The 25,776-nt window shown below is 41.6% G+C and overlaps 2 protein-coding genes and 1 long non-coding RNA gene across 4 annotated transcripts in view; 2 read left to right on the top strand and 1 right to left on the bottom strand.

Moving 5' to 3' along the window:
- Positions 1-919: 919 nt before the first annotated feature.
- endou (endonuclease, polyU-specific) lies at positions 920-5,359 on the top strand. The gene is made up of 9 exons (XM_086041754.1): positions 920-1,066; positions 1,178-1,300; positions 1,664-1,786; positions 3,738-3,897; positions 3,996-4,201; positions 4,279-4,392; positions 4,664-4,770; positions 4,857-4,999; positions 5,076-5,359. The coding sequence occupies exons 1-9, from the start codon at positions 1,009-1,011 to the stop codon at positions 5,194-5,196; spliced, it is 1,155 nt and encodes a 384-aa protein (XP_085897880.1). The 5' UTR covers positions 920-1,008; the 3' UTR covers positions 5,197-5,359.
- Positions 3,901-25,776, bottom strand: part of LOC147142218 (uncharacterized) — a 51,355-nt gene continuing 29,479 nt past the window's right edge. The window contains exon 3 of one of the 2 annotated variants that reach the window (XR_015088230.1): positions 3,901-4,070. This is a non-coding gene — a long non-coding RNA (uncharacterized LOC147142218). Of the gene's footprint in view, positions 4,071-12,443; positions 12,495-25,776 lie in introns of those variants that run through there. The other variant, XR_015088231.1, reaches the window with a different exon arrangement.
- LOC147142221 (neurogenic differentiation factor 4-like) lies at positions 11,824-14,763 on the top strand. Its single transcript, XM_086041755.1, has 2 exons — positions 11,824-11,985; positions 13,170-14,763. Exon 2 carries the CDS (start codon positions 13,175-13,177, stop codon positions 14,144-14,146), a length of 972 nt encoding a protein of 323 aa, XP_085897881.1. The 5' UTR covers positions 11,824-11,985; positions 13,170-13,174; the 3' UTR covers positions 14,147-14,763.

The raw sequence follows: 25,776 nt of genomic DNA, 5'->3' as shown, positions 1-25,776 counted from the left end.
CTCTCTCCATCTTCCACACACCTTCACTGAATGGAGTTACAAAGGCGTCGCCCTCTGCAGACAACGAAAAGTTGGGAGAGTGTTTGTGGCTGCAGATGTAGCGCAAAAATAATAAATTGGCTATACCTTTGAAAAAAAATAAAATAAACACATTATAATCAGTCATAATTCATTCATTTATTTCCATAGCTCGAGTATTACTTGTGTGCCTGTGTAATTACTTATGGATCTACCTTTAAGAGACACACGAAGTAGATGATGGGAGTGTGAGCCCAGACCTTGTGTAGAGAAGAGACACGCGCAGACTCTTTCACTGTCTCAATTAAATCAGTATATTGTCTCAATTAAATCAGTATATTGCGCAACCCTAGAATATTGGGAGTCAAATATAACTTGATTGTTAGAAAACACTCACATGTAAATATGCAGACATGAAGTTAGCAAATCTCAATGTCTAAATGTTGTGAAATGTAATATTTGCGGTAAAACGATCACTGCAGGTGTCACACAACTTATGTTAACTCATTCGAATCTGTTCAGTCAGAGCTGCCTTGAAAAAAAAAACCCTGTGAAACACAACATCTGACACAAGGACAACCCTATAATAAAAGTATTTTGTCACAATTTGACATTCATCCATTACGATGTCTACTTTCATATATGGAAATTAAATGCAAACGGCAAAAGTTACCACGGATCAAAGCTTGATAAACTTCCATATCTCTTTCTTAATACATTGAAGAAGTGTTGGTGTGCAAAGCAGGTGTTTGGTTTCACAGAGAAAAGATATCAAGTTTATTTGCACATTAAGAAAATACATCTGGGGGTCAACAATTATTAAACCAATACAAATACCTGAGTGAATCCTGTACAAAGGGCATTTTAGACCTCTTGTGAAGTTGTGAGGTGAATCCTGCCATGTGGACTGGGCGACGTGTGGCATGGGCTGTGCTCTATAAAAGGAAGACCACAGCAAGGATCCGCTCACCTTGTTCCCTTTGAGCCAGGATGAAGCTCATTGCTGTCTTTGGACTTTGGGTCACTCTGCTCTGTCGGGCACATAGTAGTAAGATGCTATTTCCTTCTGTATTGTCCCTGCAGTATAAGTTTATGTATAACGACTGTAGCAGAGGTTGTTAGTGGGTCACTAAGAGTAATGTGTTCTGTTGCCTTTTAGACTCCCTTGACTCATGTCAGGGTCGCTGTGGTTTTGGAACTGACAGCGATTTCTCCTGTCAGTGTAATCCATCCTGCGAGCGCTATAGAGACTGCTGTTCTGACTATGAAGAACTTTGTAAAGGTAAGTACTTGCTGTCTAAACCTGTAAAAAAAAATAAGTCATTGATCAGAAGTTTTATCCAGATTCTAATCATATAATGTGCTCTTCCCTGGCCCATGCAAGCTTTAGCGAGCCAAGGTGCATTATTTTACATGAGAAAAAATGCCTTGGCTTACTTTTAAATACAAATATGACAGTGGAACGAAAACAGTTTTCTGTCACTATATGTCGCTGGCATACACAGATGAACAAAAATAAAATTTTTGTATTAAGTGAAGATTTTCGGACCAATTAGACTGTCCTATAATACAATGCATTACCACTGATACATTACCATTGGATGTGTTCTCCTTTCTCTCTCTCTCTCTTTTTTTTTTTTTTTAGCTAGCTCCACTTCATGTAAAGGCCGATGCAATGAAAAATACAACTCCCAAAATAAGTGCCACTGCAACTCAAAGTGCACGCAGTACAACAACTGCTGCAACGACCATGCAGACGTATGCAACGGTAAGCCAGAGAAGAAAACAAGCTCACTCAAGTGTGTTGCTCTATTGTCTCATGAAGAACAACTGTTCAACTTTCCACAATAGACCGTGACCCTTAAGTCACAGTATAATGGACAAAAGGTAGAAATTAAACAGTTAAAGCAAAAAATAAGTACATTGAGTACTCTGAATTGACTTGAATTAAAGCAGTACTGGGCAAGAATTCGACCTTAATAAAAAATGTTTACAACTCTTTTGATGAGGCATTGACTTAGTAGTTGAATGGGACTTTTTTCTGGATCGTTTTTACTGGCACTAAGCAACTTTGAGGAGGATGGGAGCAACCCTAGCACACAAATAAATACAAATGTCCTGAATTGCTTTACGGCATATTCACTTCCTCCTTTCGCTATAAGGACGGAAGTCGATTCGAACGTCTACGCACTATTACTGGTGTCATGGCAGAAGCCCCAAAACAAACAAAAAAAAAAGTATTGTTTGAACAAAATTAGATTCATTACCTCATCGCTATTCATTTTTCCACACAGCCACTGGAAATAGAAATGTAAGTCAGTCCAACTTGCAGGCCAACGAGAGCTCAGGATTTCACGACACCAGGCACTAGCGCGCATGGGAAATGTGGTTGACGTGGTCAAAACACTACCACTTTTGTCCACATGACGCCGCCATAATCAACAAAAACTGACATATGACACTTCATTGCTTTCAATTGAATACATTTAATTACACTGGCTGTAGGAAAGTAGGGTTTCCTATAGCCAAGTGTTTCTGCAAAGGCAGTTATTTTACATTAGAAAAATACCACAACACAAAACAACCCCCCCCCCAAAAAAAATCTCACAAAAAAAAGTATACAGTGTATAACCTAAGTGTATGACCATCTCAGTGTGAAATCTGGGCCTTTTTAGTTAGAACACAATTTTATTAGTCGGTTGTCAGCAGGAGGATGCAGGTATTATGCCATCTAGTGGAGGATCATTTCATTGTTCAGCCTGTCAATATGTATGTTGCCGGAATATATAAGTGAACAAAGATATGTAGTGAATTAATTAACCTGATGATCTCTCGCGGCACACTCATGTGTCACTTTTCAGTGGTTAGCACTTCAGCCTCACACTCCAGAGGTCCTAAGTTCAAATCTTGGCTATGTCCTTCTCATGGTGTTTATATGGTCGCCACATGCTTGTGTGGGATTTCTCAGAATACTCCAGCTTCCGCTTGGCATTCCAAGAATATGCATGTTCGGTTAATGTTAGTTTCACTAAAGCCCATTGGTGTCAATACTGTAGTTGTTTATCTAGACTGGATGGTATGTAATCACTACAGTAGTTTTGAATAAATTCGGTTTAATTTCGAATTAACGTTTTTATTTTTTTAATCTCCTTCTTTTTTTTTGTCCTTTTTTGCCGTGTCTGTTGTGGTTTTTTTTTTTGTTTGTTTGTTTTTTCCGTCTGTATGCGTGTGCCATAGTTGGTACGTTCTCGATGCCAATTGGCTGTCACTGTTGCCGCCAGACTGGGCTGTCTTGAAGTAATGATGGAATGATGACTGATGGACTGACATGCCCAACACCGCTTTTATTTTATTTTGATTTTTTTTAATATTGTTGAATGCAAGTTTAAAAAATGGTCACTAAGTATTGCTTAATAAAGTCAAAGAAAGTACATTTGTAATTGTTGAAAGTACAAAATGAATGTTCAACCTTCCTTCTTCTTTTTGGCTGTAAAGTTATACAGAAATAAATACATTTAAAATAAACGGTACAGAGGGATGGGCCACAAAATAATAACAATCATCGCAAGCGTCCAAGAAAACTGATCAGGAATCAATTATTATATGCAACCAGCAGGTGTCAGTGTAGTAGTTCTACAGAAAACATGAGCTTCAATGTATGTCTGTATGCAGTTCTAGAGTGACGTCTGTCACGTTATAATGATGCTGTTCATGCGCAGGTGGCAATTCCGTGATCACCGATGCTGAGATCAAGTCTGTCTCTGAAGCGCTTTACGCTCTGGACTCAAACCGGGCTTCGGCCTCACAGTTGGAGATTGACCCCCAGGTTTTGATCTCAGGATCTCAGAGCGGCTCCCAGGAAGACCTCTCCTATCGCCCGTGAGGCAACGCCTCATCGCTTTATGCCGCTTTCAAACGTATTCCTCGCCAGTTTCACATCAGGTCACTTCTTTCTTTTCTTTTTTTGTTTTTCTCAGCTTTTTCCGCTTTCTGGATGAGCAGGGTTTGTTCTCCAGGCCCACTTATGCGGCTCTCCTGGCTCTGTTGGACAACTACAACAGAATGACCGGACACACGGAGGACGTTAGCTCCCAGGAGACGGCTGAGCAGGATGTCTTCCTCAGGGAGACCATGTCCAACACCGAGCTGGGTCGAGAACTCTTTGCCTTCTTGTACACCAAGGGTAGGTGACTACGCACACGCACGCACACACACACCTGTTTTGTTTCATCAAATATGTGTTCTGCTCTGCCCTTGAAGGCATCTACAAGTCAGAGGAAGAGTTTATATACGACTTGAAGATGATGTGGTTCGGCCTGTACTCTCGAAACAACAGGAAGTTGGATTCCAGTGGTTTTGAGCACATTTTTGCAGGTTTGAACCAAAGTAATAGCAACGCATTTACACTAAGGGCTGCACACAGAAAAATTGAAGGATGAAGGAAACGCTTTGATTCGCGACACTTTTTGTTTATTCAATATGGTGAAACTAATCCAATGTAGGTTAAGATATGATGACCACTTCAATATATTTAAAGAAAAAAAAAATGCTGTTACAAAGCAAACAAAAAATGCATTTAAGAAGTCTACGTCTAAGAAGTCTCACATGTAAGAATATAAAGAATGGACATTTTGTTGTGTTCCAGGTGAGATCAAGGGAGGGAAGGTGTCAGGCTTCCACAACTGGATCCAGTTTTACCTTCTTGAGAAAAAAGGGCTCCTGAATTACTACAGCCACAGCTTCAACGGGCCCGTAAACACAAACCCTTACGTCGTTTTTCATGCTCTATCCTGCATATTGCGCTTCCTTCAGCATCTGTCTCGTCTTCCTACTCGCAGTGGACAACCTTCCCGGACGTGCTGGGAATGCAGTTCGAGTGGGACGGCTACTTCAAGCAGGTGGGCTCTGCAGTCATTGGCTGCAGCCCCGAATTTGACTTGGCCATTTTCAGCCTGTGTTACATCACCAGGCCCGGAAAACTGTGAGCGCCGTCGTCCTGCCTGGTCAGCCCCGACTTGCTGGATTTGATTCACGATATTTTTGTTTCCCTTTGTCAGATGTCGTTTGAGTCTTGGCGGAAAGGAGCTGATGATCCAAACATACACGTGGGATAACTCCCACTATGGCGATGGGAAGAAATATATTGGCACTGCTTATCCCGCAACACCCAGGACCTGAACGAGCCATGCAGGAGTCTACAGTACTCTATGTTGAGACACTGCCGCACGGACAACACGTTGTATACATCATATTAACTGATAAGGAATATTGAGGAAACGCTGTCTTGTGAAAGTTGAAGGATTTGACTCAAAAATGTTTCAATAAAGCAATTCACAAGTGATGTGATCCTGGAAGTGGCTAAACTATATTGACAAAAGTAGTGGGACACCTGCTTATTACATGGACATGCCGTCAATGTTATACATTAATGGCCACATTATGCCGCCGTCCCTGTGTGACCTATATCTTTGCTGCTGTAACAATAAAAATTTCCCCACTGTGGGATCAATAAAGGCATTCTTATCTTATCAAGAAAATATGAAGTCCGTCCCCCTTTGCGGATTTAAAAGGGAAGTCAACCCAAACATTTTTTTCAAGAATATGTTCTATGCAAGCCCACTAGTTGAAACAAGGCATTCTGATAAAAATTGCTTTTGTGCAATAAGAGTTAATACACTTGTTTTTAGCCATCTCTGGAGGCGGCCATTTTGTCACTTCTGTCGAACTGAAAATGACATCACAACTACTCAGGGCTCAGGCAACGACCAATCATGGCTGACCTGTTTTCTGAAGCGGAGCCATGATTGGTCGTTACCTGAGCCCTGAGTTGTTGTGATGTCATTCTCAGTCAAAAGAAATGACAAAATGGCCGCCCCCTGAGATGGCTAAAAACGGGTGGATTTTGCTGCTTAACTCCTAATCCACAAGCGCAACATTAATCTGAATGCCGCGTTTCAACTAGTGGTCCTGCTGGCAATATATTCTGGAAAAAAATATGTTTGGGTTGATTTTCCACTTTAAGTCTTCCTTCAAGTTGTTGTTGCGTCTGTGGGAATTTTTGCCCCTTCATCCAGAAGAACATTTATGAGGTCAGAGGTCTCTGATGTTGCCTCCCAATCTCTGTTCTAGTTCATCTCAAACATATTTGATGGGATTATACTTCTTCCCCACCAAACTCATCCAATAACACCTGATGTACTTTGCTTTTTGCCATCTGTAAATTGTTCCCAATGAATCGTGGTTGATTCGTTCACGCAACAGTTTCTCAACATTTGTGTCATTAAGGGCATAAATAAAAAGTCAACGGCACATCAAACTGTGCTAAAACATTTCTGAGGAGACACACAGAGCATGAGAATGTGGCGCTCTGGCAGGGGCTGGATTCAACTGCGCCTAATGGGCCACAAAATGGCCATTTACACACCCCGAGCGGGTACAATACTGACACCAACCCTTGAGTAGAACGAGCATGTGTCCATTTGACACAATTGCTTATTGTCTTGTGCGAAAGCCCCAAAAAACAGTTTTTGCGGTACGGACCGCGGAGACAAAAAGACATTAACCGATGCTGTTATGCTTGACCTGCTCCAAACAGTAGTCACCAGCTAAACCTGCTCATATCAGCTGTCTATAAAGCTGCAGCGTTTATGGGTGTGTGTGTGTGTGTGTGTGTGTCCAGCTGGGATGGGGGTTGATTTTAGTCTTTTTCACTCATCTAGGGTGACTAACAGGATAAATTCTGGTCTGCCGACAGAACAGGGGGTCACACTTGCAGCCGTGTTTAAAGAAAGCATTACAGGAGATGGATCTGCCACTGATCCCATTGTCCACTCGTCTGTGCGCATTCATGCACAATAAGAGCACAAGAGGCGTCCGTTTGCGGCAAAACTCCGAGCCTCGGCCATTCATCTGCTCCGGGCCTCACATGCAGTCGGCGCGTTGGAGGCCGACAATTTCCCCCGCAATTTTGTGGCGGAATATCGAATTTGCTGAGCGGGTGCGCCACTAAATTGGAAGAGTAAATCTTCTTTCTTTTCACGCTGCCATTTTTGCAGCCCCAAATGGAATTCAATTAAATCACAGTGGGGCAAATAAAAGAAAAAAGATTCAATTGTTTCTTTTGTCATTCACACAACTTCATAATCGAATTATAGCTGGCCACCCGCCAGCGTGTCCTTGCATCTCCCCCAAATTGGCTTCTCCTGGCAGATCTCGTGAGCCACCTGACTTTTGTTTTGTAATTATATTATCCCGCTCTGTGTGTAGCGTGTTGCGGCTAATGGCAGCGCGGGCTAGCCCAGCTGCACATGCAGAAACAAAGCTGCTTACGGGCCCAGACAATAGGCTCGTGAAAAAGGGACGCCTGAAGGCGGTCAGCCAATGAGCACGCTCAACGGGGGGCCAACAGCGGCTTTGGAGGAGGGTTAAGGGGGTTTAGTGAGGCGAGGGGGTGGGGTCGAGGGGACTATTTTATCCAGTCGTGGGGTCCATCAATGAGATGGTTAGTAGGGGGACACATGGTCAACATCACCCCAGTCTTCCCCCGGGTCGGTGCTGGGCTGGAGGGAGGTTCAAGTGTGGCATGGATGTGGGTCAATTCAAAAGTTGATGGGGGACCATGAAACTCGGAGCAACGTTCATTCTCTGCATTCTCTTTTTTTTGTATACTCTCCATATTGTCGCCGCTATTAGCATATTATAATTTTTGAAGCCAACGCACACATATGGAGAGTCACACTCTCGGCTGAGTTGGACGTGTTAAACGGTTGAATCGCACACTGTCGGTATTGTAGCCCAGCCTGGACTCCAAATCGGTTACTTTACTTGTATAGATTACGCACTGCACTGACAGTAGAAAAAAATGGAAACAGAAATCATTTGTTCCAGAGGCCAAACTTGAGCCATCATAACACCGTGATTAACATTACAAGCAATTTGAAGTAACATTTGAACACTTTAACACAAAAGTGTGCTGCAAAGTGGATAGTTGTGTATAGCAGTGAAAGAGTTCAAATATTGCGGCCTTGACATACACATTTAATTAATTCTGCAACTCAAAACACACCGCACCTCAAATCATCTTTACAGCTAGCCTCTGAAAAAAAAAGTGTTTTTAATAAGAGATATAGCATTTGTTAATATTGTACTCCATAAAATGTTCCTTCGGGTGTGTGAGCCTTGGCCACCTGGGGGCAGTACAATAGACATGCGAATAAACGGAGATGGTCTTCAGTAAGTTGCGGTAATATTATTTGTTCTTCGCAGAGGATAAAGAATATATTCCTGACTATTCCTATGTTGTCTGTCATCATGTGTTGTGATTAAATAGTTGTTTAAAAGGGTTAAAACACAGCAACACAGATGCTATTCGTTAGCCCATCTATGGAGTTTTGCATTGTTTGTTAGCATTAAGCTAAACTGACATCTCAGGCGAAGCGGAAGCTACGTGGTCATTTAAATACACAATGGGCCCTATTTCCGTACCCAACCTCCAGTCCGGCGTAAAGGGAAGTCTATCTGTGCGCATGGGTGTAGTTTTCTTTCATTTGGTATTTTCCTAGATGGCTGCAGTTAGAAATGGGCCTTTGCGCCATTGTGGGAGTGAACACATCCAACTTGAGTCCCAGTCAAAACAAAGCTGCTCCCCTCATTTCCGTTATATTCAGGATACTGGCCCTTGCAAAGTGGGCGACCATCCCACATTGTGATAAATTCCTTTTCTACTGTATATCTCTTTTCCTCTTTGCAATTATGAGTAACTTTATGCTGTGGCGTTTAAAATATGTATCACAAAGCCAAAGCAAAAGAATAACTCTTGTTGAGTTCAATATCAAATACATATTGGACACAAAGAAAAGGTGCAGACTGATGGATTTGGGTTACTGGACATTTTTTTTTTTTTTTTTTTTTAGTGCAGGAAGTTTATGGCGTCACATGCAATCAGCTGAAGCCCCTGGCGACCTCACAAATGAACACACGTGCACATTCACCGTACATGTTTGCACTCCTCACGCTGTGGAGGTGATGACGCTCGTTGGACTTTGAGTACAACAGATGGACAGAAGCCTTTTTCCCCCACAGTCACACACATTGAAGCACAAGGGATTCAGAGGGAGTTGGGGTTTGTGCCTGCCTGTGTCTACTGAAGTGAAGTTGGATGGGTTCATTTGGAAAAAAAAAAAAAAAAAAACTTTAGACAAACTGTACAGCTCAAAGACGTGTCTTGGAAAGACATGATAATGTTTTCTGTGCAACGTGTTCATGCTGAGACACCAGCTGAGAATGGATGAACATCTGAATATCAGATGTACAGGAAAACATGAACGCTTAGAGGACGTCGTTATGTGATGACATACACACCCAAAACACTGCCATCATCCATCTATTGACAAAAATGATCCGTTCAAGTAGATAAGTAAAGTACGATGCAATACACCTGTACTACGACAAGCAACTGGGGGGAAAAAAGGTCAATTAATATGGTGGCGCTGTGAGATAGAGGTTAAATTTGTCTGTCTACATGCGTTGTGCCATCGTTTGTATTTAAACACCACTTAAAAGGCTATTAGTTAGCCCATCTATAGTGTTTTACATTGTTTGCTAGCATTAAGATAAACTGACTTTCTCAAGGCAAAGGAATGAGGTTTTATTAAATACATCATGTGTACTTCTCTTACTTTTACGGTTGGTTTCCGCAGTAAACTTCATTTGGGAGTGGCAACAAATAGCTTGAAGCATCTTTTTTTTGGAAGAATTCCATCCGCCAAACTTGCTTGTTGTGAAGTGAGTTGAGTTCACTGCTTCCACAAACGCGTCATATCTCAAAATTTTTACCACTATTTATGTCATAACCGAGGGGCGTTACCGTAGTCAAGGAAAATCTTTTACTTTGAAATTGTGCAAGTGTACCTAATGAAATGGCCTGTGAATGACCAAACATAGTACATTTTCGAACATATGTTTAAAATAAGTAGGCCAAAAAAAGGGAGCAGATCCCATCCACCACCCCGAACCCCCAAAAGTGCAGCATGCAATAAAACGCCAACCAAATTTATGTAGTGGGTCATCGTAGTGAACACGGTGAGGAGGACACAAGGTCTCAGCTAGCTCGCGTCTCTCCAGGGAGGCAGTAGGCCCAACATTGCAATTCCCAATTCAGGCTGCAGGTGTGGAATAGGAGAGGCCGGGGGATGAACAGGGACTGAGAAACTCACACTCTGGGTTTGCACTTTATCCACTTTGCACTTTTTGTCAGGGTAAATACCAAGGGGGGGAAGACTCAATCCTCATCTCGTCCAGATTCTGACCTCTTACTCAACCAAGCCCAAATTGTCATGTGATGGTTTAATGCCAGCATGCATTTTATATTTTGAAACTCCTCATATTCAGTTTGTTGTTTTATGCATCATTCGTGTGTGACGCATGATCCTTCCGACTGGTTACTTGCACAAGCGCTACTTTGGTGAGGAACTTCTTTGAGTGCTTTAAAAACATATCGCAGACTCCTTCATCATGACTTTTCAGGAGACCCCAAAAGCGGCCTGTTTGTTCAAGCGTTGACATTGCATCATCAAACACTGTAAGCCATTTTCAACCTTATAGATTGTTCAATAATTTGCAACAATAATACCAACACGTGTGAACTGACAAGATAGATTTTTCAAATAAAATTAGCGATTTTAATCATCAAATGATACGTCTTCATTTTTTAGAATCTTTAATATATGAGGCAATTCATAGTCAACGGTTGATATTTAGAATGGACATAATTGACACAAGCCTTGATAATAGAAACTAACAACTAAATGATTGCATTTATTTAGAGCCTAATAAAAACATATTCTGTCTTTGTGTCCTCTACCCTAATTGACACCACAGTTCAATGAATTTCAAGAGATGCCCACTTGCGCATATAAAAATGTAATCTCCAATAAATGCCAAATGTTTTCCTTATGAAAAGAAAGGCACCACTGGGTGGCTGTATCTTTAAGATGATATACCGGTAATTACCAAATAAACATGATGCTTCATTCTGACCCCATCACAAATACTATACATTTAATGATAATACAATTTACCAGAACAATTACAAAAATAATAACTAGATAAATATATTACGCATACCCTTTTGTGGGAAAAATGCTGTGAATAAATACAGTGAAAATGAACTATAAAAACACACTATGACCAATCTAATAAACGCACTCCCTTTAACATCACTCTCTGCAGCTGAAAGAATGTGCACTTGCACCCTCAGCCTCTACATTAAAAAAAAAAAAAAAATGTTATTATGCTTACAGGCAAGTTTAGCTCTATATACCGTAAACAATATACTCAAGACTAATTTAATATTGCCACCAAATATTGTTTCTGTTTCCATCTGTCATGCTTTGGGTCAGGATTTTGTTTAGAAAAAAAAATCGCCATTAAAAGTTATTTAGTGTCCTGCTCCCGCGTACATCGGGGCTTTTGGTGCTTTTCCCATACATCGGACGACTCTAAACGACCGAATCGCACACCTCATGTGGTCGGAGTTGCCTCTTGGGTGAGATGAACTTGCGCAACAGTTTAGCGGGCCGCCGCTGAGGGACGGCAGGCTGCGAGAGGGCATGCAGCAAACACCTGCTCACATGCAACTTCAAGCTGTCACATACAGTTAAGCTCAGGCCGCTGAGCGCGTCTCCCCAAACGTGCTGGCTCACTGCAACAAAGGGTCTCCCCCCACAGCGCGCACACACACACACACACACACACACACGCAGACACGCACGGGGGCGCCGTGTGGGCCTCAAGCCACGGGCCGGCCACGCGCAACTTGGCCGGCGGGAGGAGGAGCTTGTCAGTGGAGGTTAAAGCCGGAGCCCCTGCAGGGTGACCCTCAGTGAGACTGCGCTGCAGCTCTGCAGAGGCACACAGCCGCGCATCTCTGATTGATGGACAGACGAGTCAAAGTGTGACAGAGGACAGGTACGTCTCTCATGAGTGTTTTTTTTTCTTCTTGTTGCCTTATTTGTCTTTATTTTGAATGAATTTAGTGATTTACTGACGACTTTTGAGTAACCTCTAAAAAGTCAATAACACAGCTAAGAGGCTCGTTGGAAAATAAACGCAATTTGTGACATGCCAACATATCCAAATAAAAGAGAGGCCTCAAGTGCTATTAAACAAATGGAAGGAACGAAAGCGGGACATAATATTTGTGCAATTGGAAATGCGTTTCAATTCATCCAGAGTTCTCTGCGTCTGATCTGGGGTCGCCAGGGTTCCATTTTAATCCCGTGGTCGCCGCTTCATCCGCGGAGAAAATCCTACGATGGCCCAGATTGGAGTCTCAACCTGTCAGGGACTTTATCCTCCCGGGGCTTTACCAGTTCAGACGTTGACTGGGATTACAACCAAGGGAGGCAGAGAGACAAGGAATAGGATTGCATAGATGGGTGGATGAAAAGGACCCTCAAGAATTTGTCTTCTGAAAGCTTGTAAAAAAAAAAAAAAAAAGTTGGAGCCAATAAGCAACTGCAGGAGAAGGAGAACTGTCCAGTGCTGAAAGCTATACAGTATTGGAAAAAGTACAATACTTACCAAAACCCAGTTAAAGTATTTGCATTAATTTAAAGTTGTTTTGTTATCAAAGTCATTGTTTTAGATTGTTATGATCCATCAAAGTTGTGTAAATTGTTAGGGTTGTACACATCTAAACCTGCTTTCACTCAATTAAGGGACATTGCAGAAAAATTCTCTTGTAACGTCTACTTGAATGATTAAACACGCTGGTCACAGCCTCCATTAAAAATGCAAATGGTAGAAAGTAGCATATAATGTAAAAATAAATAAAAACATCGGGATCCAAATGTTGATCCGAGCAACCGGACCATGAGAGACTTGAATGCATACTAAATTTATAAGGACGATAATAATCACTATAGGTATGAGTAAAAAATATATTTGTATTTGCTGTATCCGCATTTCCCCTTCTCATAGGTACCCCAAACTTTACATACAACTCCTGTTCTGTTACATTCATACCTTTCTCACAATGTTGCCGCAAACTCCGCAATATTATCTTCGATACATTCCATCTCAATATTTTGTGTAATGAAGCAAAGGAAGTGTTGCATTACAGCTCACATTCATGATCGTGTCGTTTGCAGAGACCATGATGATTAAGCCCTACGCGAGACAAGGGGAGGGCGAGGAAGACGTCAGCCCCGTGCAGTGGATGGAGGGTGACATGAGCTCGCCCGACGGCGACGCACCTTTGACCTCGCACCGCTGCAGCCACCAGCTCAGGGAGGAGGGCAGCGAGGAGGTCGAGGAAGACGACGAGGAAGGAGAGGGAGGCCGGGGGGGTGAAAACGAATCCAAGCAATGCGGCCCCAAGAGGAAGCGGGTGACCAAGGCCAGGCAGGAGCGCTTCCGCGCCCGCCGCGTCAAGGCCAACGCCAGGGAGCGCTCGCGCATGCACGGCCTCAACGACGCGCTGGAGAACCTGCGCAGCATCATGCCCTGTCACTCCAAAACCCAAAAACTGTCCAAAATCGAGACCCTGCGACTAGCCCGCAACTACATCTGCGCTCTCTCCGCTGCCTTGGAGGGGGGTCTTTCCATGGAGAGTCGGGCTTTCATGGAGACCCTGTGCAAGGGCCTCTCGCAACCCACCACCAATCTGGTCGCCGGGTGTCTGCAGCTGGGCCCGACGCCCGGCGCGGGCGGGAGGCCCGACGACAGAGTGCGGCCGCCCCCCGTGCCTCTCGGCGGCCCGGCGAGCTACGCCTCGCCGGGCCTGCCGAGTCCGCCCTACGGCAGCTTCGACTCCGCTCACCTGCTCCACCTGAGGGCCGTCAAAGGCGGGGCGTACGAGAGCCACTCGCCAAACGAATACAACGCGGGCGGGGTGGGGACGCCCCCCTACGAGGGCCCTCCGACTCCACCCCTGAGCATCAGCAGCAACCTGGTCAGCAAACAGGAACCGTCACCGCACTACTTAGCCCCGTCGCACTACTCCCCGTCCCCCGTGGACCAAGGCCTGTACCCGCCTCAGAGCGGCTATGGCGTGCAGGCGTCATATGACTCCTATCATGCGCCTCACATGACCCCCCGACAGATAACCCCCGTCTACAGGGACTAGCGGAGACTTCCTGCAAAGTGTAAACTCAAACTATTTGATCAGGTGTGTGGTGAATACGTTAGAAGATACTTGACACATACTGTAAGTTGTCCTTCCAAACTGATTACCAAATGCATCCCAGTGGGAATTCTCATCATGGATCATCTTTAATGTCCGATTCATACAAGCACTTCTATTTGAGCTCTTTTTGTTTTTGTTTGTTAGCAACAAATATTCTACATAAATGTAATGTATTTTTATTTATTGCCTAATTTAATACATACAATATTTGATCTGCTGTATATGTGTTTTTATGATTGGTGTCGTATTTGTGGTGTCATTCCTTGCCATTTTTTCTTTTGTGCATAGTTGTCCTTGCTGTGTGTTGCCTAATTTTGAAGGCCTGTAAATATTCCTTTTTCTAGCACTGTGTTGTAGAGCTTTGGGGGGGGGGGAGAAGGGCAAAATGGAAAAATATAAGGAGAAAAAAAAAAAAGAATGACTTGTTCGCAAGAAAAAAAGTTACTCTCAGGTTAGAAATGGTTTTAAGATGGATGTGACTACAATGAAGATGTTGCTTTTGGACTTGTATTTGTTTCTTTTGGATGTTGACATTAAAAGCTGAATGATCAACTGAATGTATATCGTGTCCAACAGTACCGAGCTTTCTTGTTGATGCCCGACTTTATTTCACTTGTTTTTCTTTTTCAACAGATTTTGTGCTTTATCCGCACTAATCCTGCCGCCATCTTTTAATGAAAGCGCTGACGTACAACGTAGGATTGAAAGATAGAAATGTGTGATTATGGCTTAAGTTTCCACATCCCTTTTCACAAACACCAGGATGGAATAATCCTCCACTGCAATTTGACACGCACATTGCTATCTATCTATCTATCTATCTATCTATCCATCTATCTATCCATCTATCCATCCATCCATCCATCCATCCATCCATCATCTACATTAGCTAAAATACTGTGCAAAATTCTGTACCTTTTTATAATGATCCCTTTTAAACATTAGATAGTAGTACACGATCCACAGGTGGCAGGAATACACAAGAAATACAAAACAAAATCCCACAAAAATCTGTTGAGGGGTGATGAAGACCCAGTCAGAATGCAGATACAGGAATGTGTGTGTGTGTGTTATTTTTTTTTGTTTTGTTTTTGTTTAAACACTTCATTCCACTGTGGCCTATGTTTTTATAGTATTTATACTCCTATTCCTTTCTGGGACTTTTCCTGTCTCTCTCTGTATCACTGTTGTGCCCTGCTGGAGATACCGTTAAGCTCCTGGCCACTTCCCTCCGAGAACATCTTGTTTAAAGCCTGGCAATGGCATGGCACCCAGAAAACAGTTGCGCAACAATGTTCACGAGCTGAGCCTGTGGGCACTTCGACGACAATTTGAGTCCACATTAGCTGGCGTTGCTATGTCGAATGTTAGCCTCCTTGGATGGCTGGAGACAGGTGGATTCGTCTTCTTAACGCTTATTCCACAAAATGCAATATTAATCAGAATACCGTGTTTAGACTAATGGGGGCACATAGAACATATTATGACAAAGAAAAAAATTGACGTGAATTACGCTTTAAGGTCATATGGTCATTTTGGTGCAAAAAGGCCTTATGGCATCAACTGAACCATCCACCCTCACGATGTCACCTCCCACCTGCTCTTCATCCTCCATGAACCAGGAAGTAGATAGATAGATAGCCTGATAAGGAAATCTATCTATCTATCTATCTATCTATCTATCCATCTATCCATCTATCCATCTATCTGTCCATCTATCTGAGAGCATCCAGTTGAAGTGATTCATGCTTCATGCTGGTCAATGTGGAGGCCACCCACTGAGAGGTCACTTGGCCAGGGGTGACAAGGTCATTGCGGGTCAGAGCTCATTGGTGGGAACGGTCTTAAAAGCATCACGGTCAACAGTGGCACCATCACACTTTGCCTCTCCAAATCCCCAATATGGCCGAATATGAGTATGTCAACAGTTGTGACTGAGACGCTTGCAAAGCACACCGGCTAAATATGCTGTGATCTAAATATGAGTGTTGGCGGTTACATTGCCGATGATAATCCTGACGAACATCCCATGCTAGGGAGAAACCTATCGCCTTGTTTTCCCAGGGATTAGCATAAGCCCGCGTGTGTATTTGCAGTGTATTTGCACTATACTGACCAGGCACACTAAGTGTGTGGTGCACGATGAATAACAAAACGATCGAATCTCTGTGAGAAACACATGTGACAGTGGAACATGAAAGGTATTTCTGTTTATGAATATGGAAAGAAGTCCAAAGCCCACAGGAATGTTTGCAGTTTAAGCATCAATCGAAGGATTGCTGTTGACCTGACCGCATTTGACCCCTTGACCCCTGAAACTGCACTCTGATGTGGAAGAGGTTTCAAAGGAAGCTGCTGCTCTTTTAGCTCTTTTAGTTTGAGCAACACTGGATGAAGTAGCTTTCAACTCTCCAAGATACACTCGCTTTACACTTCATTGGTGAACATCACAGCCTCACTTCTCTTTGCTCTGGACTTGTTTGAAACTTTTTTTTTAAACTCTTTTCATATATGAACCGAATGAAATCTGGTGTAAGACCTCAAAAGCTTTGCGAGGGACAAAATATGATGCGGTGCCCCCGTACACCACTGCAAACTACGACCACAATAATGAACCTATCTGACAGTGTCAATCAAGCCTAAACACTATTATTTTTGTATCCTCTGCTACACAACAAAACGAGTGCGTCACTCAACCTCGTATTATACCAGGCATTATTGCAACATCAGGCTTCCTCAATTGTGTGTTTTATTGAGAAACAAAACAAAACATCAAGAGAATAGATCCACAAACATCTACAGAGCCCCAGACATTACATGGATTTTTTTTTTTTTTTTTACCTGTGATCGCATGGAACATGGACACGAAATGATAATTTTTGACTATAAACTAGATTTAGCTGGTGGACAAAATAATCATGGCGTGCACCTTTGCTGGAAACGGCGCTGACCAGTGCACTTAAAAGCAAGTGTCATTTTGTATTCTGTTCTCGTCAATAGCCTACAATTTAATTGTGAGTTTTTTGAGAATGTCTTTGAAGCTTTTTCCCCAGCCTAAAAGAAATGAGATCATAGTTGCTCAGCGCTCAGGTAACAACCAATCATGGCTCATCTTAAGAAAGCAGGTGACGAAAACTGTGATGTCATTTTCAGTCGAATCACAAACACACACCCAAATGTGTGAGGATATAGACTCGAGATCACGTTTTTAAGTGTTATGAGTTTTTTTCTTTGGTGGTGTGTCGTGAGATTTTCCAGGTGTGCTCAATAAAGATTGAGTGACACATTCACTGTCCTTTCGTTATGGCCACAAAGCAGATTCGTGAAATAACTACGGGTTTGCAGCACCGCCAAGTGTTCAACTGGTGACATTACTGATACGAAATTAACTGGATGAAATTGGAGCATTTGGCCACTAGATGTCAGTATTAAACAATGTGACGACTTGGCTGGCCTCTCTGATAACAAAACGGTCACGTTTCTTCATTGCTGTGATGCTATTAAAGAGGGGGTGCGGGGGTATCATATTCGGATTGATCCGCTGTAGTCTCCGTATATTGGGTCATACATGTTAGTGCACATTTGTTGAGATCCGCAGTTCTGCACATGCCAGCAGAGGAGGAGAAGATGGTGGAATAGAATTAACCTAATTATGTGCAAACTGGTGGATGGAGTTTGTTTGGATGTGCATAATCAGGCTAATGAAGGTACCTGGGGGAATGTGCTCAATCAAAAGTGTGCATCCAACCAGGGTTCATATCAAACTCTGTGATTATGTACCGTGAAAGGACATGGAGAGAATTAATCAAGGAAATTTGCCTGATTAAATCTTCAAAGCAAGAACTGAGGACCTCGGCCTAATGGGAAAGAGGAATGTGATGTGCGCTTTTATCCTGGAGGTGCACACGGATAGTGGCGAACAAAAGCAGCGCTGCAGGAAAATTATATGAAGGGGAGCCAGAAACAAATGCAAGACTGGCACCATTTGAAATAACTGTTGGATTAATTGCTTGACGCCTGCAATGACAAAAGCGTATATAACTATGTATAAAAATATTGTACTTGCTTTTGTTGCATTTGGAGCATTTATCAGCCACATTTAATGAGGAAAATATGTTTTGACATCAAATGAGTACTATCTGCAATTCAGAGGATTTAGACACCATTAAATACATCTCCATTGTCAAAATATTCATCCATTAATGTCATAATCGATTAGGTGTCGAGTAGTGTTAACGTAAATGTTTATAACATATACAGATTTCTTATTTTTGAATTGAGCATATTTCAATAAATAAACATACACCATTAAAGCAGGCTGTTACTGCGCAGGACTAAAACAATTGACCTCAAACGACCTTCTGTGGACATGAAGTGCTCAGAATTCCAAGTCGGTCGAAAACGATGTCAAGTGAGCATCCTGAAAAATGTAGCAGCCTCGCTTGTGTCTCGTGGTCGTTGGTGTGGCTTTCGAGCTAGAATGAGCTGTTACATCAGTTCAAAAGGCCCCACACATGGAGCAGAATGCACGAATGTATAAACGCTGATGAGCCATAAATAGATCAGAGAGGAGAATATGACTTCCTGCACTCCTCGGCCAGATGTGATGCTGAGCCGTCTTGTGAAAGTTTTATTGCGGAGGAGAGAAAGAGCAGCTTTTGAGAGAAGAGTGCAGCCCTCTGAGTGAGGGAGCGAGGGAGGGAGGGAGGGAGGGAGGGAGGGAGGGAGGGGATATGGTGGGAGGTGGCGTACCGAAGGGGGGGGCCTAGATAGAACCGTTTGCATGTAAGAGTATCCCCCTGCTGAAACGTGCTCACTGCTCCACTTTGTCTGCCCTTGCCGCTGTCCCCTTGCCTAACCCCTCCGTGGCATGTTGACAGAAGGTGCTCGTGTGTCATGCAAATGAAATAAAAATAAACCAGAGTTAAAGCAACATGGACGACTAATTGGGTCGTTTTGCTCCCAGCCTCTCCCTACAGTTTTGTAGTTGGAAAACATGGCTAAGGAGGTTATACTTTATTGAGCATTTGTTTCCATCTCTGCAGCATCACACGAAGCGACCTGATCGACAGACCTTTGAAGTGGTGGCCAAAGAAGAACACATATTTCATAGTATTTAGTGTTGATTCAAACAAGGAGCTCTACTTACAGTACAGCCATCCTAGTTGACTAAGAAATTGGGGAAGGTGGGGAAATCCCACCTGGTGGCACAGCTTTCTTTCTTTCTAAATTCATAATGAATATAGAACTCAGCTGCGATATAGAGTATGTCCATGTTTCATAATCATTCTGGTGTTGTTTTAGGAGTGTGCATTCACTGCGTTTGCCATTGGACCTGTCATAATTTATAACATTACATGTTTTAACGGTTTGTGGGGCCCCATGAATTCTGTCAAGTAACAAAGGCCAGTTCAGAAAAATAATCGTGACCATTTTGTTAAACCCGTCGCACTACGAGCAACGCAGTTGAAAGTGACTGAACACTGAAGTACACCATCGTGAAATAGTTTCAGCTGCCAGTTCAATTGTTGCACACCTAATGATTGAACGCCTAACATTCATACATATACATATATATACATATATACACATACATATATATATACACAGGTACATATACACATATACATATACATATATATATACACAGGTATATATACACATATACATATATATATACACAGGTACATATACATATATATATACAGGTACATATACACATATACATATATATATACAGGTACATATACACATATACATATATGTATACAGGTACATATACACATATACATATATATATACAGGTACATATACACATATACATATATATATACAGGTACATATACACATATACATATATATATATATATACATATATATATATACATATACATATATATATATATATATACATATGCATACATATACATATATACAGGTACATATACACATATACACATACATATATATATATACAGGTACATATACACATATACACATACATATATATATACAGGTACATATACACATATACATATACATATATATATACAGGTACATATACACATATACATATACAGGTACATATACACATATACATATACAGGTACATATACACATATATATATACAGGTACATATACACATATATATATACAGGTACATATACACATATATATATACAGGTACATATACACATATATATACAGGTACATATACACATATATATATACAGGTACATATACACATATATATATACAGGTACATATACACATATACATATAGGTACATATACACATATACATATATATATACAGGTACATATACACATATACATATATATATACAGGTACATATACACATATACATATATATATACAGGTACATATACACATATACATATATATATACAGGTACATATACACATATACATATATATATACAGGTACATATACACATATACATATATATATACAGGTACATATACACATATACATATATATATACAGGTACATATACACATATACATATATATATACATATACATATATATATACATATACATATACATACATATACATACATATACATACATATACATACATACATATATACATACATATACATATATACAAATATATACACATATATATATACATACATATATATACATACACACACACACACATATATACATATATATTTACATATATATATATAAAAACTACAAAAGCATGGTGCGATTGTCAAGGGAGAAGCAGATTACCACAAAGTTGGGCGCAACACGTGACAATGAAGAAGAGAGTGTGGCTACAATAAGAGGTTTTTGGAATGGTTGATCACTCTATTCACTGACAGCAACAAACGCTCGGCACTTTGCTTTCTAGCCACAGGTACAGGAGATTATTTGTTTTTCCCATTAAAGCGAAACACACTGCTTTGTCGTATTGTTTTTAGTATTAGCCTTATCCGCGGATGATGAAAATGCATTCTTCTTGATTTGTTTTGACAGTCAGCAACAGTCTAAAAGTACACGGCCAACTACACAAGAGCAGCAATGACTCAATGTCATTTGTGAGCTTTGGATTTCATTCGCAGATGATTAACTCAGTCAATTTGTGTCATGACAATATGTTAGAATGGTATTTTAATGGGCCATACCAATGTCTTGTTATTTAAAAACATGAGTGGACATTCCAGTTTGCTGTCATAAGGCACTAAAGGTCATCAGGTTGTTCACATAGACTCTAACTCATTCAGTGAGAGGTGTGAGGGAGTGGAGCTGTCTCCTAAACTGATATTTGATCCTATCAGAATTAGATTGACATTTATTCGACATTGTGCCATATGTCAGTCGCGGCCCTTGGCTCCTGCTCGTCCACTCAATGACCCCCTATATGTCCAAAACATCACTTGTAAGCACATAAATGACATCTGATCTGATTTTACACCTTAACTGCTAATGGCGAGAAATGTAGGTGCAGTTGCAGTGCTGCAGTATCGTGTTTGATTTGTGTGACTGCGTTCGTCTCACAGCAGTCCGAATTGAATTCCTCTGCGTTTGCAGCCAGCACTTCAGCCAATGTGTCTCGCTGCATGACAAACTCAATCGCGAGGAGCGACAGAGATGCTGAGAGCGCTTTGGAATTTTGAGTGCATCAGCATTTTAAAGGTGGAAACCTACTGGAATATTTAGCCGACGATGTCTGCGGCTATGCGCTGTGACAGAAGAAAAGCAGCACTTCGCACAAGTATGACCAACTTTTCATTATTTACCTTGTTAAGACATTGCGGGAAATTGTGTGGGAACGGTTTGGGGAATTCTTTTTTCTCTTCCACAGTGACTGTGGGCTGGTGCACACTGAAAAATCCACATGGTGAGTTTGGAGCAGAACATCTCAAGAGCCTTGAATTCAACTTTATCAAACACATTTGGGATGAAGTAGAAAAGATACATTTGTGACCCCTGACTTCACATGAACAATGCTCATATACAGTTTGTCATTTTTGATTTAGGCATTTATTGACATATAGTCTAAATTGTTGCATTCATAAGAATACCATTAAATGGAAGACAATTTAAGGACATAAAAAAACACTAGTCCAAACAAGAATATCTGCATAATTCGAAGTCAAAGAGTCAGTCCATTAGATAGCATACTGTATACACGTTTATTTGGCAGCATGATGCGTAGCGGTTAGCACATCTGCCTCACATTCAGGAGATCAGGAGTTCAAATCTGCATTGGAACATCAATTTTGGCCTCGTATGATTGGAGTAGATCCTCGATTTTTACACACCGCTATTATTCTCAACACAACAGTCCATTCATTCATTCCAGTGAAAGAGGATCTCTGAATTGATTTAAGTTTCGGACTTGGAGCCTCATTGTGGAATGCAGGATGGATCTTGTCTAATAATACCAACCGCGACATGCTCAATTCTTCCTTTGATCACTTTAAAATGAACAGAGAGAAAAGACCGGATGCCCCAATTATTCAACTTGACGGACATATGATAGTAATACTGGCTCTTTGATGAAACTCCCCACTTATGTGCCAAAATCAGGACATCAGCCTGGTCCGACCCCTGACCAGTGAAGGAATGTATGAAGGGAGGAGGAAGGAGAGCTAAACAGGAGGCTAAAATATAGAAAAGCATTTTTTGTCGGATGCAGGATGGCTGACTAAAGCACATTTCAAAAGGATGTTGACAGTCTGCTACAGTGCATACTAGATTGACGAACCCTATTCTTTGGCCATGTTTATTTGGTGGAATTTAGAATTTACAAAATGACTGCCCTGCATTAAGTGTCTCCATGCATGTTTGGGCATCTAGGCTCCTAGATTCGCCACTGTCAAGACAAACTACTAAGAAGAACCTCATATCAAAGCCAAAAGGTAAGACTACGGGAGCTAACAGTGATACTACCGTTAGGTGTACCAATAAAAGAAACATTTCGTGCCCATTGCTTCATTTAAAATAAACAACTGAGTGATTTGAACCAGTGTATTTTGACAGAATGGCAGAGAGTTTTCTAGACACTTTAAAATTCTGATAAATATTGCATTTGTGGAATAAGAGTTAATCCAGTCGTTTTTAGCCATCTCCGGGGGCGGCCATTTTGTCACTTCCGTCGACTGAAAATGACATCACAACGGCTCAGGGCTCAGGTAACGACCAAGCTGACCTGTTTTCTGAAACTGAGCCGTGATGGCTAAAAACGGGTGGCTATTGCTGCCTAACTCATATTACACAAACGCAATATTAATCAGAATGCCGTGTCTCAACTAGTGGGCCTGATGGGAACATATTCTTGAAAAAAAAAATATGTGTTTGGGTTGATTTCCCCTGTAAATACAAGAGCTGTCACTAATATTCTGCCATTACAAAGATAATGGTTTGTAGTCATTAAGCTTTGCGTGTCTGCGTGCGTGCGTGTGTTTCACGTTGCTTGGCAGTCATTAATTCTGACGACACCTCCGTTGCCTGTGAGTTGCAGTAAACAGCTGCTCTATTCTACCTGGACTGGCCTCTCACTCCACCACCGGAGGACAAACAAGCTGTTAGTCACCTCACACGTGACAGATATACCACTCAAAACACATGGCCGCCCACTGCGTATGAAATGCTATCTCAGAGCTATAGACTAGACTGTCCATGAGACGGATTTTGCTTCCAAAAGCTTTTTTTTTTTTTTTTTTTAATGTGAAAGAAGCGGCATAAACGGAGTCTTAAATATCCATCAATTTTCTCTAGCGCCTATAATCACTCGTGTCGCAATTGAGGTGGGTGGAGCGTTAAATGGTTTGCTCATACTATATCTGCGTTTGACCTAAAGGTGACACATTTGTAAGCCAATGACAACTTTATCAAACACCGGCGGGCCTCTTGAGAACTCGCTGATAATGATCGCAGCTAAAATTAGAATACGGTAAGTGTGGCCTGCTGTCTCTGAGATGTGACGCACACACGCACACATACACAGACTACTGAATACTCTTCGCTCAAGCACTTGGTCATTCAACCATTACATGTACTGTACATATTTGATAACTTTTTCCTGAGTCTTTGTGAGTAAGAGGAGCCTAAGCTCACATTTGTCTTCTGTCTTCGTGTAACTGACGGGATGGGACAAAACAATAACAACAACAAATATTTGAAAATATTTGAATAACTGGGAAATAAATCTGAATTCTGAGTAGGCGGTGGTCGACTGTACATGTATTAAGTAACATTTTAATCTTTGTCCAATGTCACATAAATGCAAAATGTGTTTTGTTGGCAGCACAATGTAATAAATGAATATGTAAATAAGTAAATACTGTAAATAATCCTTATGACCAGGGGCAGAGCAACGTGGTGGCCAAGGGGGGGCCCAAGCCACCTCACATCTTAGGGAACATTTTGATACTTCTGATATTGCTGTCATTCACGCATGGATGCAGTTTTCTTAGATCCAAAGTTTCAACTAGTGGGCCTGCTGGCAACATATTCTTGACAAAAAAATACATTTGGGTTGATTTCCCCTTTATATATGATTTGAATGAATGGGCCATCAATCGCAGTATGCAAAACAGTGGCTGATACACTGTAGACTATGAGAAAGCACACAAAAGCAAAGCAACGGCAAATAAAATGGCATCTTGTAAATTAACCTCAGCTCATGTTGCTTTTTATTTAGACTTGATCCTGTTTGTTGGGCAAGGTTCTGGATATGCGTGCATTTTATTTCATGAAACCCTAACCGTGGATGGTATGATAAACAATGACTTCTCAGATAAAGAGGGGGTCAACGAGCATGTGTGGGCGCTATTGAGTGACCGGTCTTTTGAAGTGCTGGATGAGTTAATCAAATTGCTGTCGTCAATAAAACCACCCAATAGTTTTATTATTTTAAGTTTTATTGTTAAAAAAAAATATATATATATATATAATGGAGTAAATGTTTGGTCTGGCCCTCAATGGGTAAGGGTAAAACAGTGGTTCTTGTAACAATCAGAGTTGCCTGATATAGACGGACAAATTACACACACACACTGGATAACGTGTCACCTGAGTCTCCAGGTCTGGTTTCAGTTGACTTTAGTGACAACCATTAAAGTCGTGCTATGACTGCCCCCCTAGCCCTCCCCCACTCTCAGACAGCACACATTAGCACCTGGCCCATTGGTTACAACAATACACCTACCTGCATTATTAAGACCGGGCCCACTAATGAGGAAACCTAATCTCACATGCGCACACACATGGACACACCATGTGAAGTCTATCAGATGAAACATGCAGGACCGAGTTAAGAGGCCTTGCCTTCCCATTGTGGGAAACGCCTACATTCTGGGACCCCAACAGCAGTGCCAAAACAGCTGTCAGCACTCTTTCATCCCCAGTCAGTGTGCATTAAACTCAATCTCTCATCCACTTCCTCAAACGTTCTAATCCATTCTCTCAGGCTGTCAGTCTCTTGTCACACTTCTGCCTCTCCTCTCCGCCAGCTATTTTCTATGCATTATGGGGGGGGAAAAAAAACCACACCACAGGCGGATGGGAGCAAATGAAAACACCGGAAT

The sequence above is a fragment of the Filicampus tigris genome, chromosome 9 (assembly GCF_054856515.1).
Source record: "Filicampus tigris isolate MCC_2025a chromosome 9, RoL_Ftig_1.0, whole genome shotgun sequence".
NCBI lineage: Eukaryota > Metazoa > Chordata > Actinopteri > Syngnathiformes > Syngnathidae > Filicampus > Filicampus tigris.
The sequence above is the reverse complement of the archived record's forward strand: the minus strand, read 5'-3'. Positions and strand labels throughout refer to the sequence as shown.

Excerpts from the sequence above, each read along its gene's own strand:
- endou (XM_086041754.1), top strand. The coding sequence starts at position 1,009 with ATGAAGCTCATTGCTGTCTTTGGACTTTGGGTCACTCTGCTCTGTCGG. Across the intron at positions 1,301-1,663 it reads CTATGAAGAACTTTGTAAAG|CTAGCTCCACTTCATGTAAA; the intron begins GTAAGTACTTGC and ends TTTTTTTTTTAG. Across the intron at positions 4,202-4,278 it reads TGCCTTCTTGTACACCAAGG|GCATCTACAAGTCAGAGGAA; the intron begins GTAGGTGACTAC and ends CTGCCCTTGAAG.
- LOC147142221 (XM_086041755.1), top strand. The coding sequence starts at position 13,175 with ATGATGATTAAGCCCTACGCGAGACAAGGGGAGGGCGAGGAAGACGTC.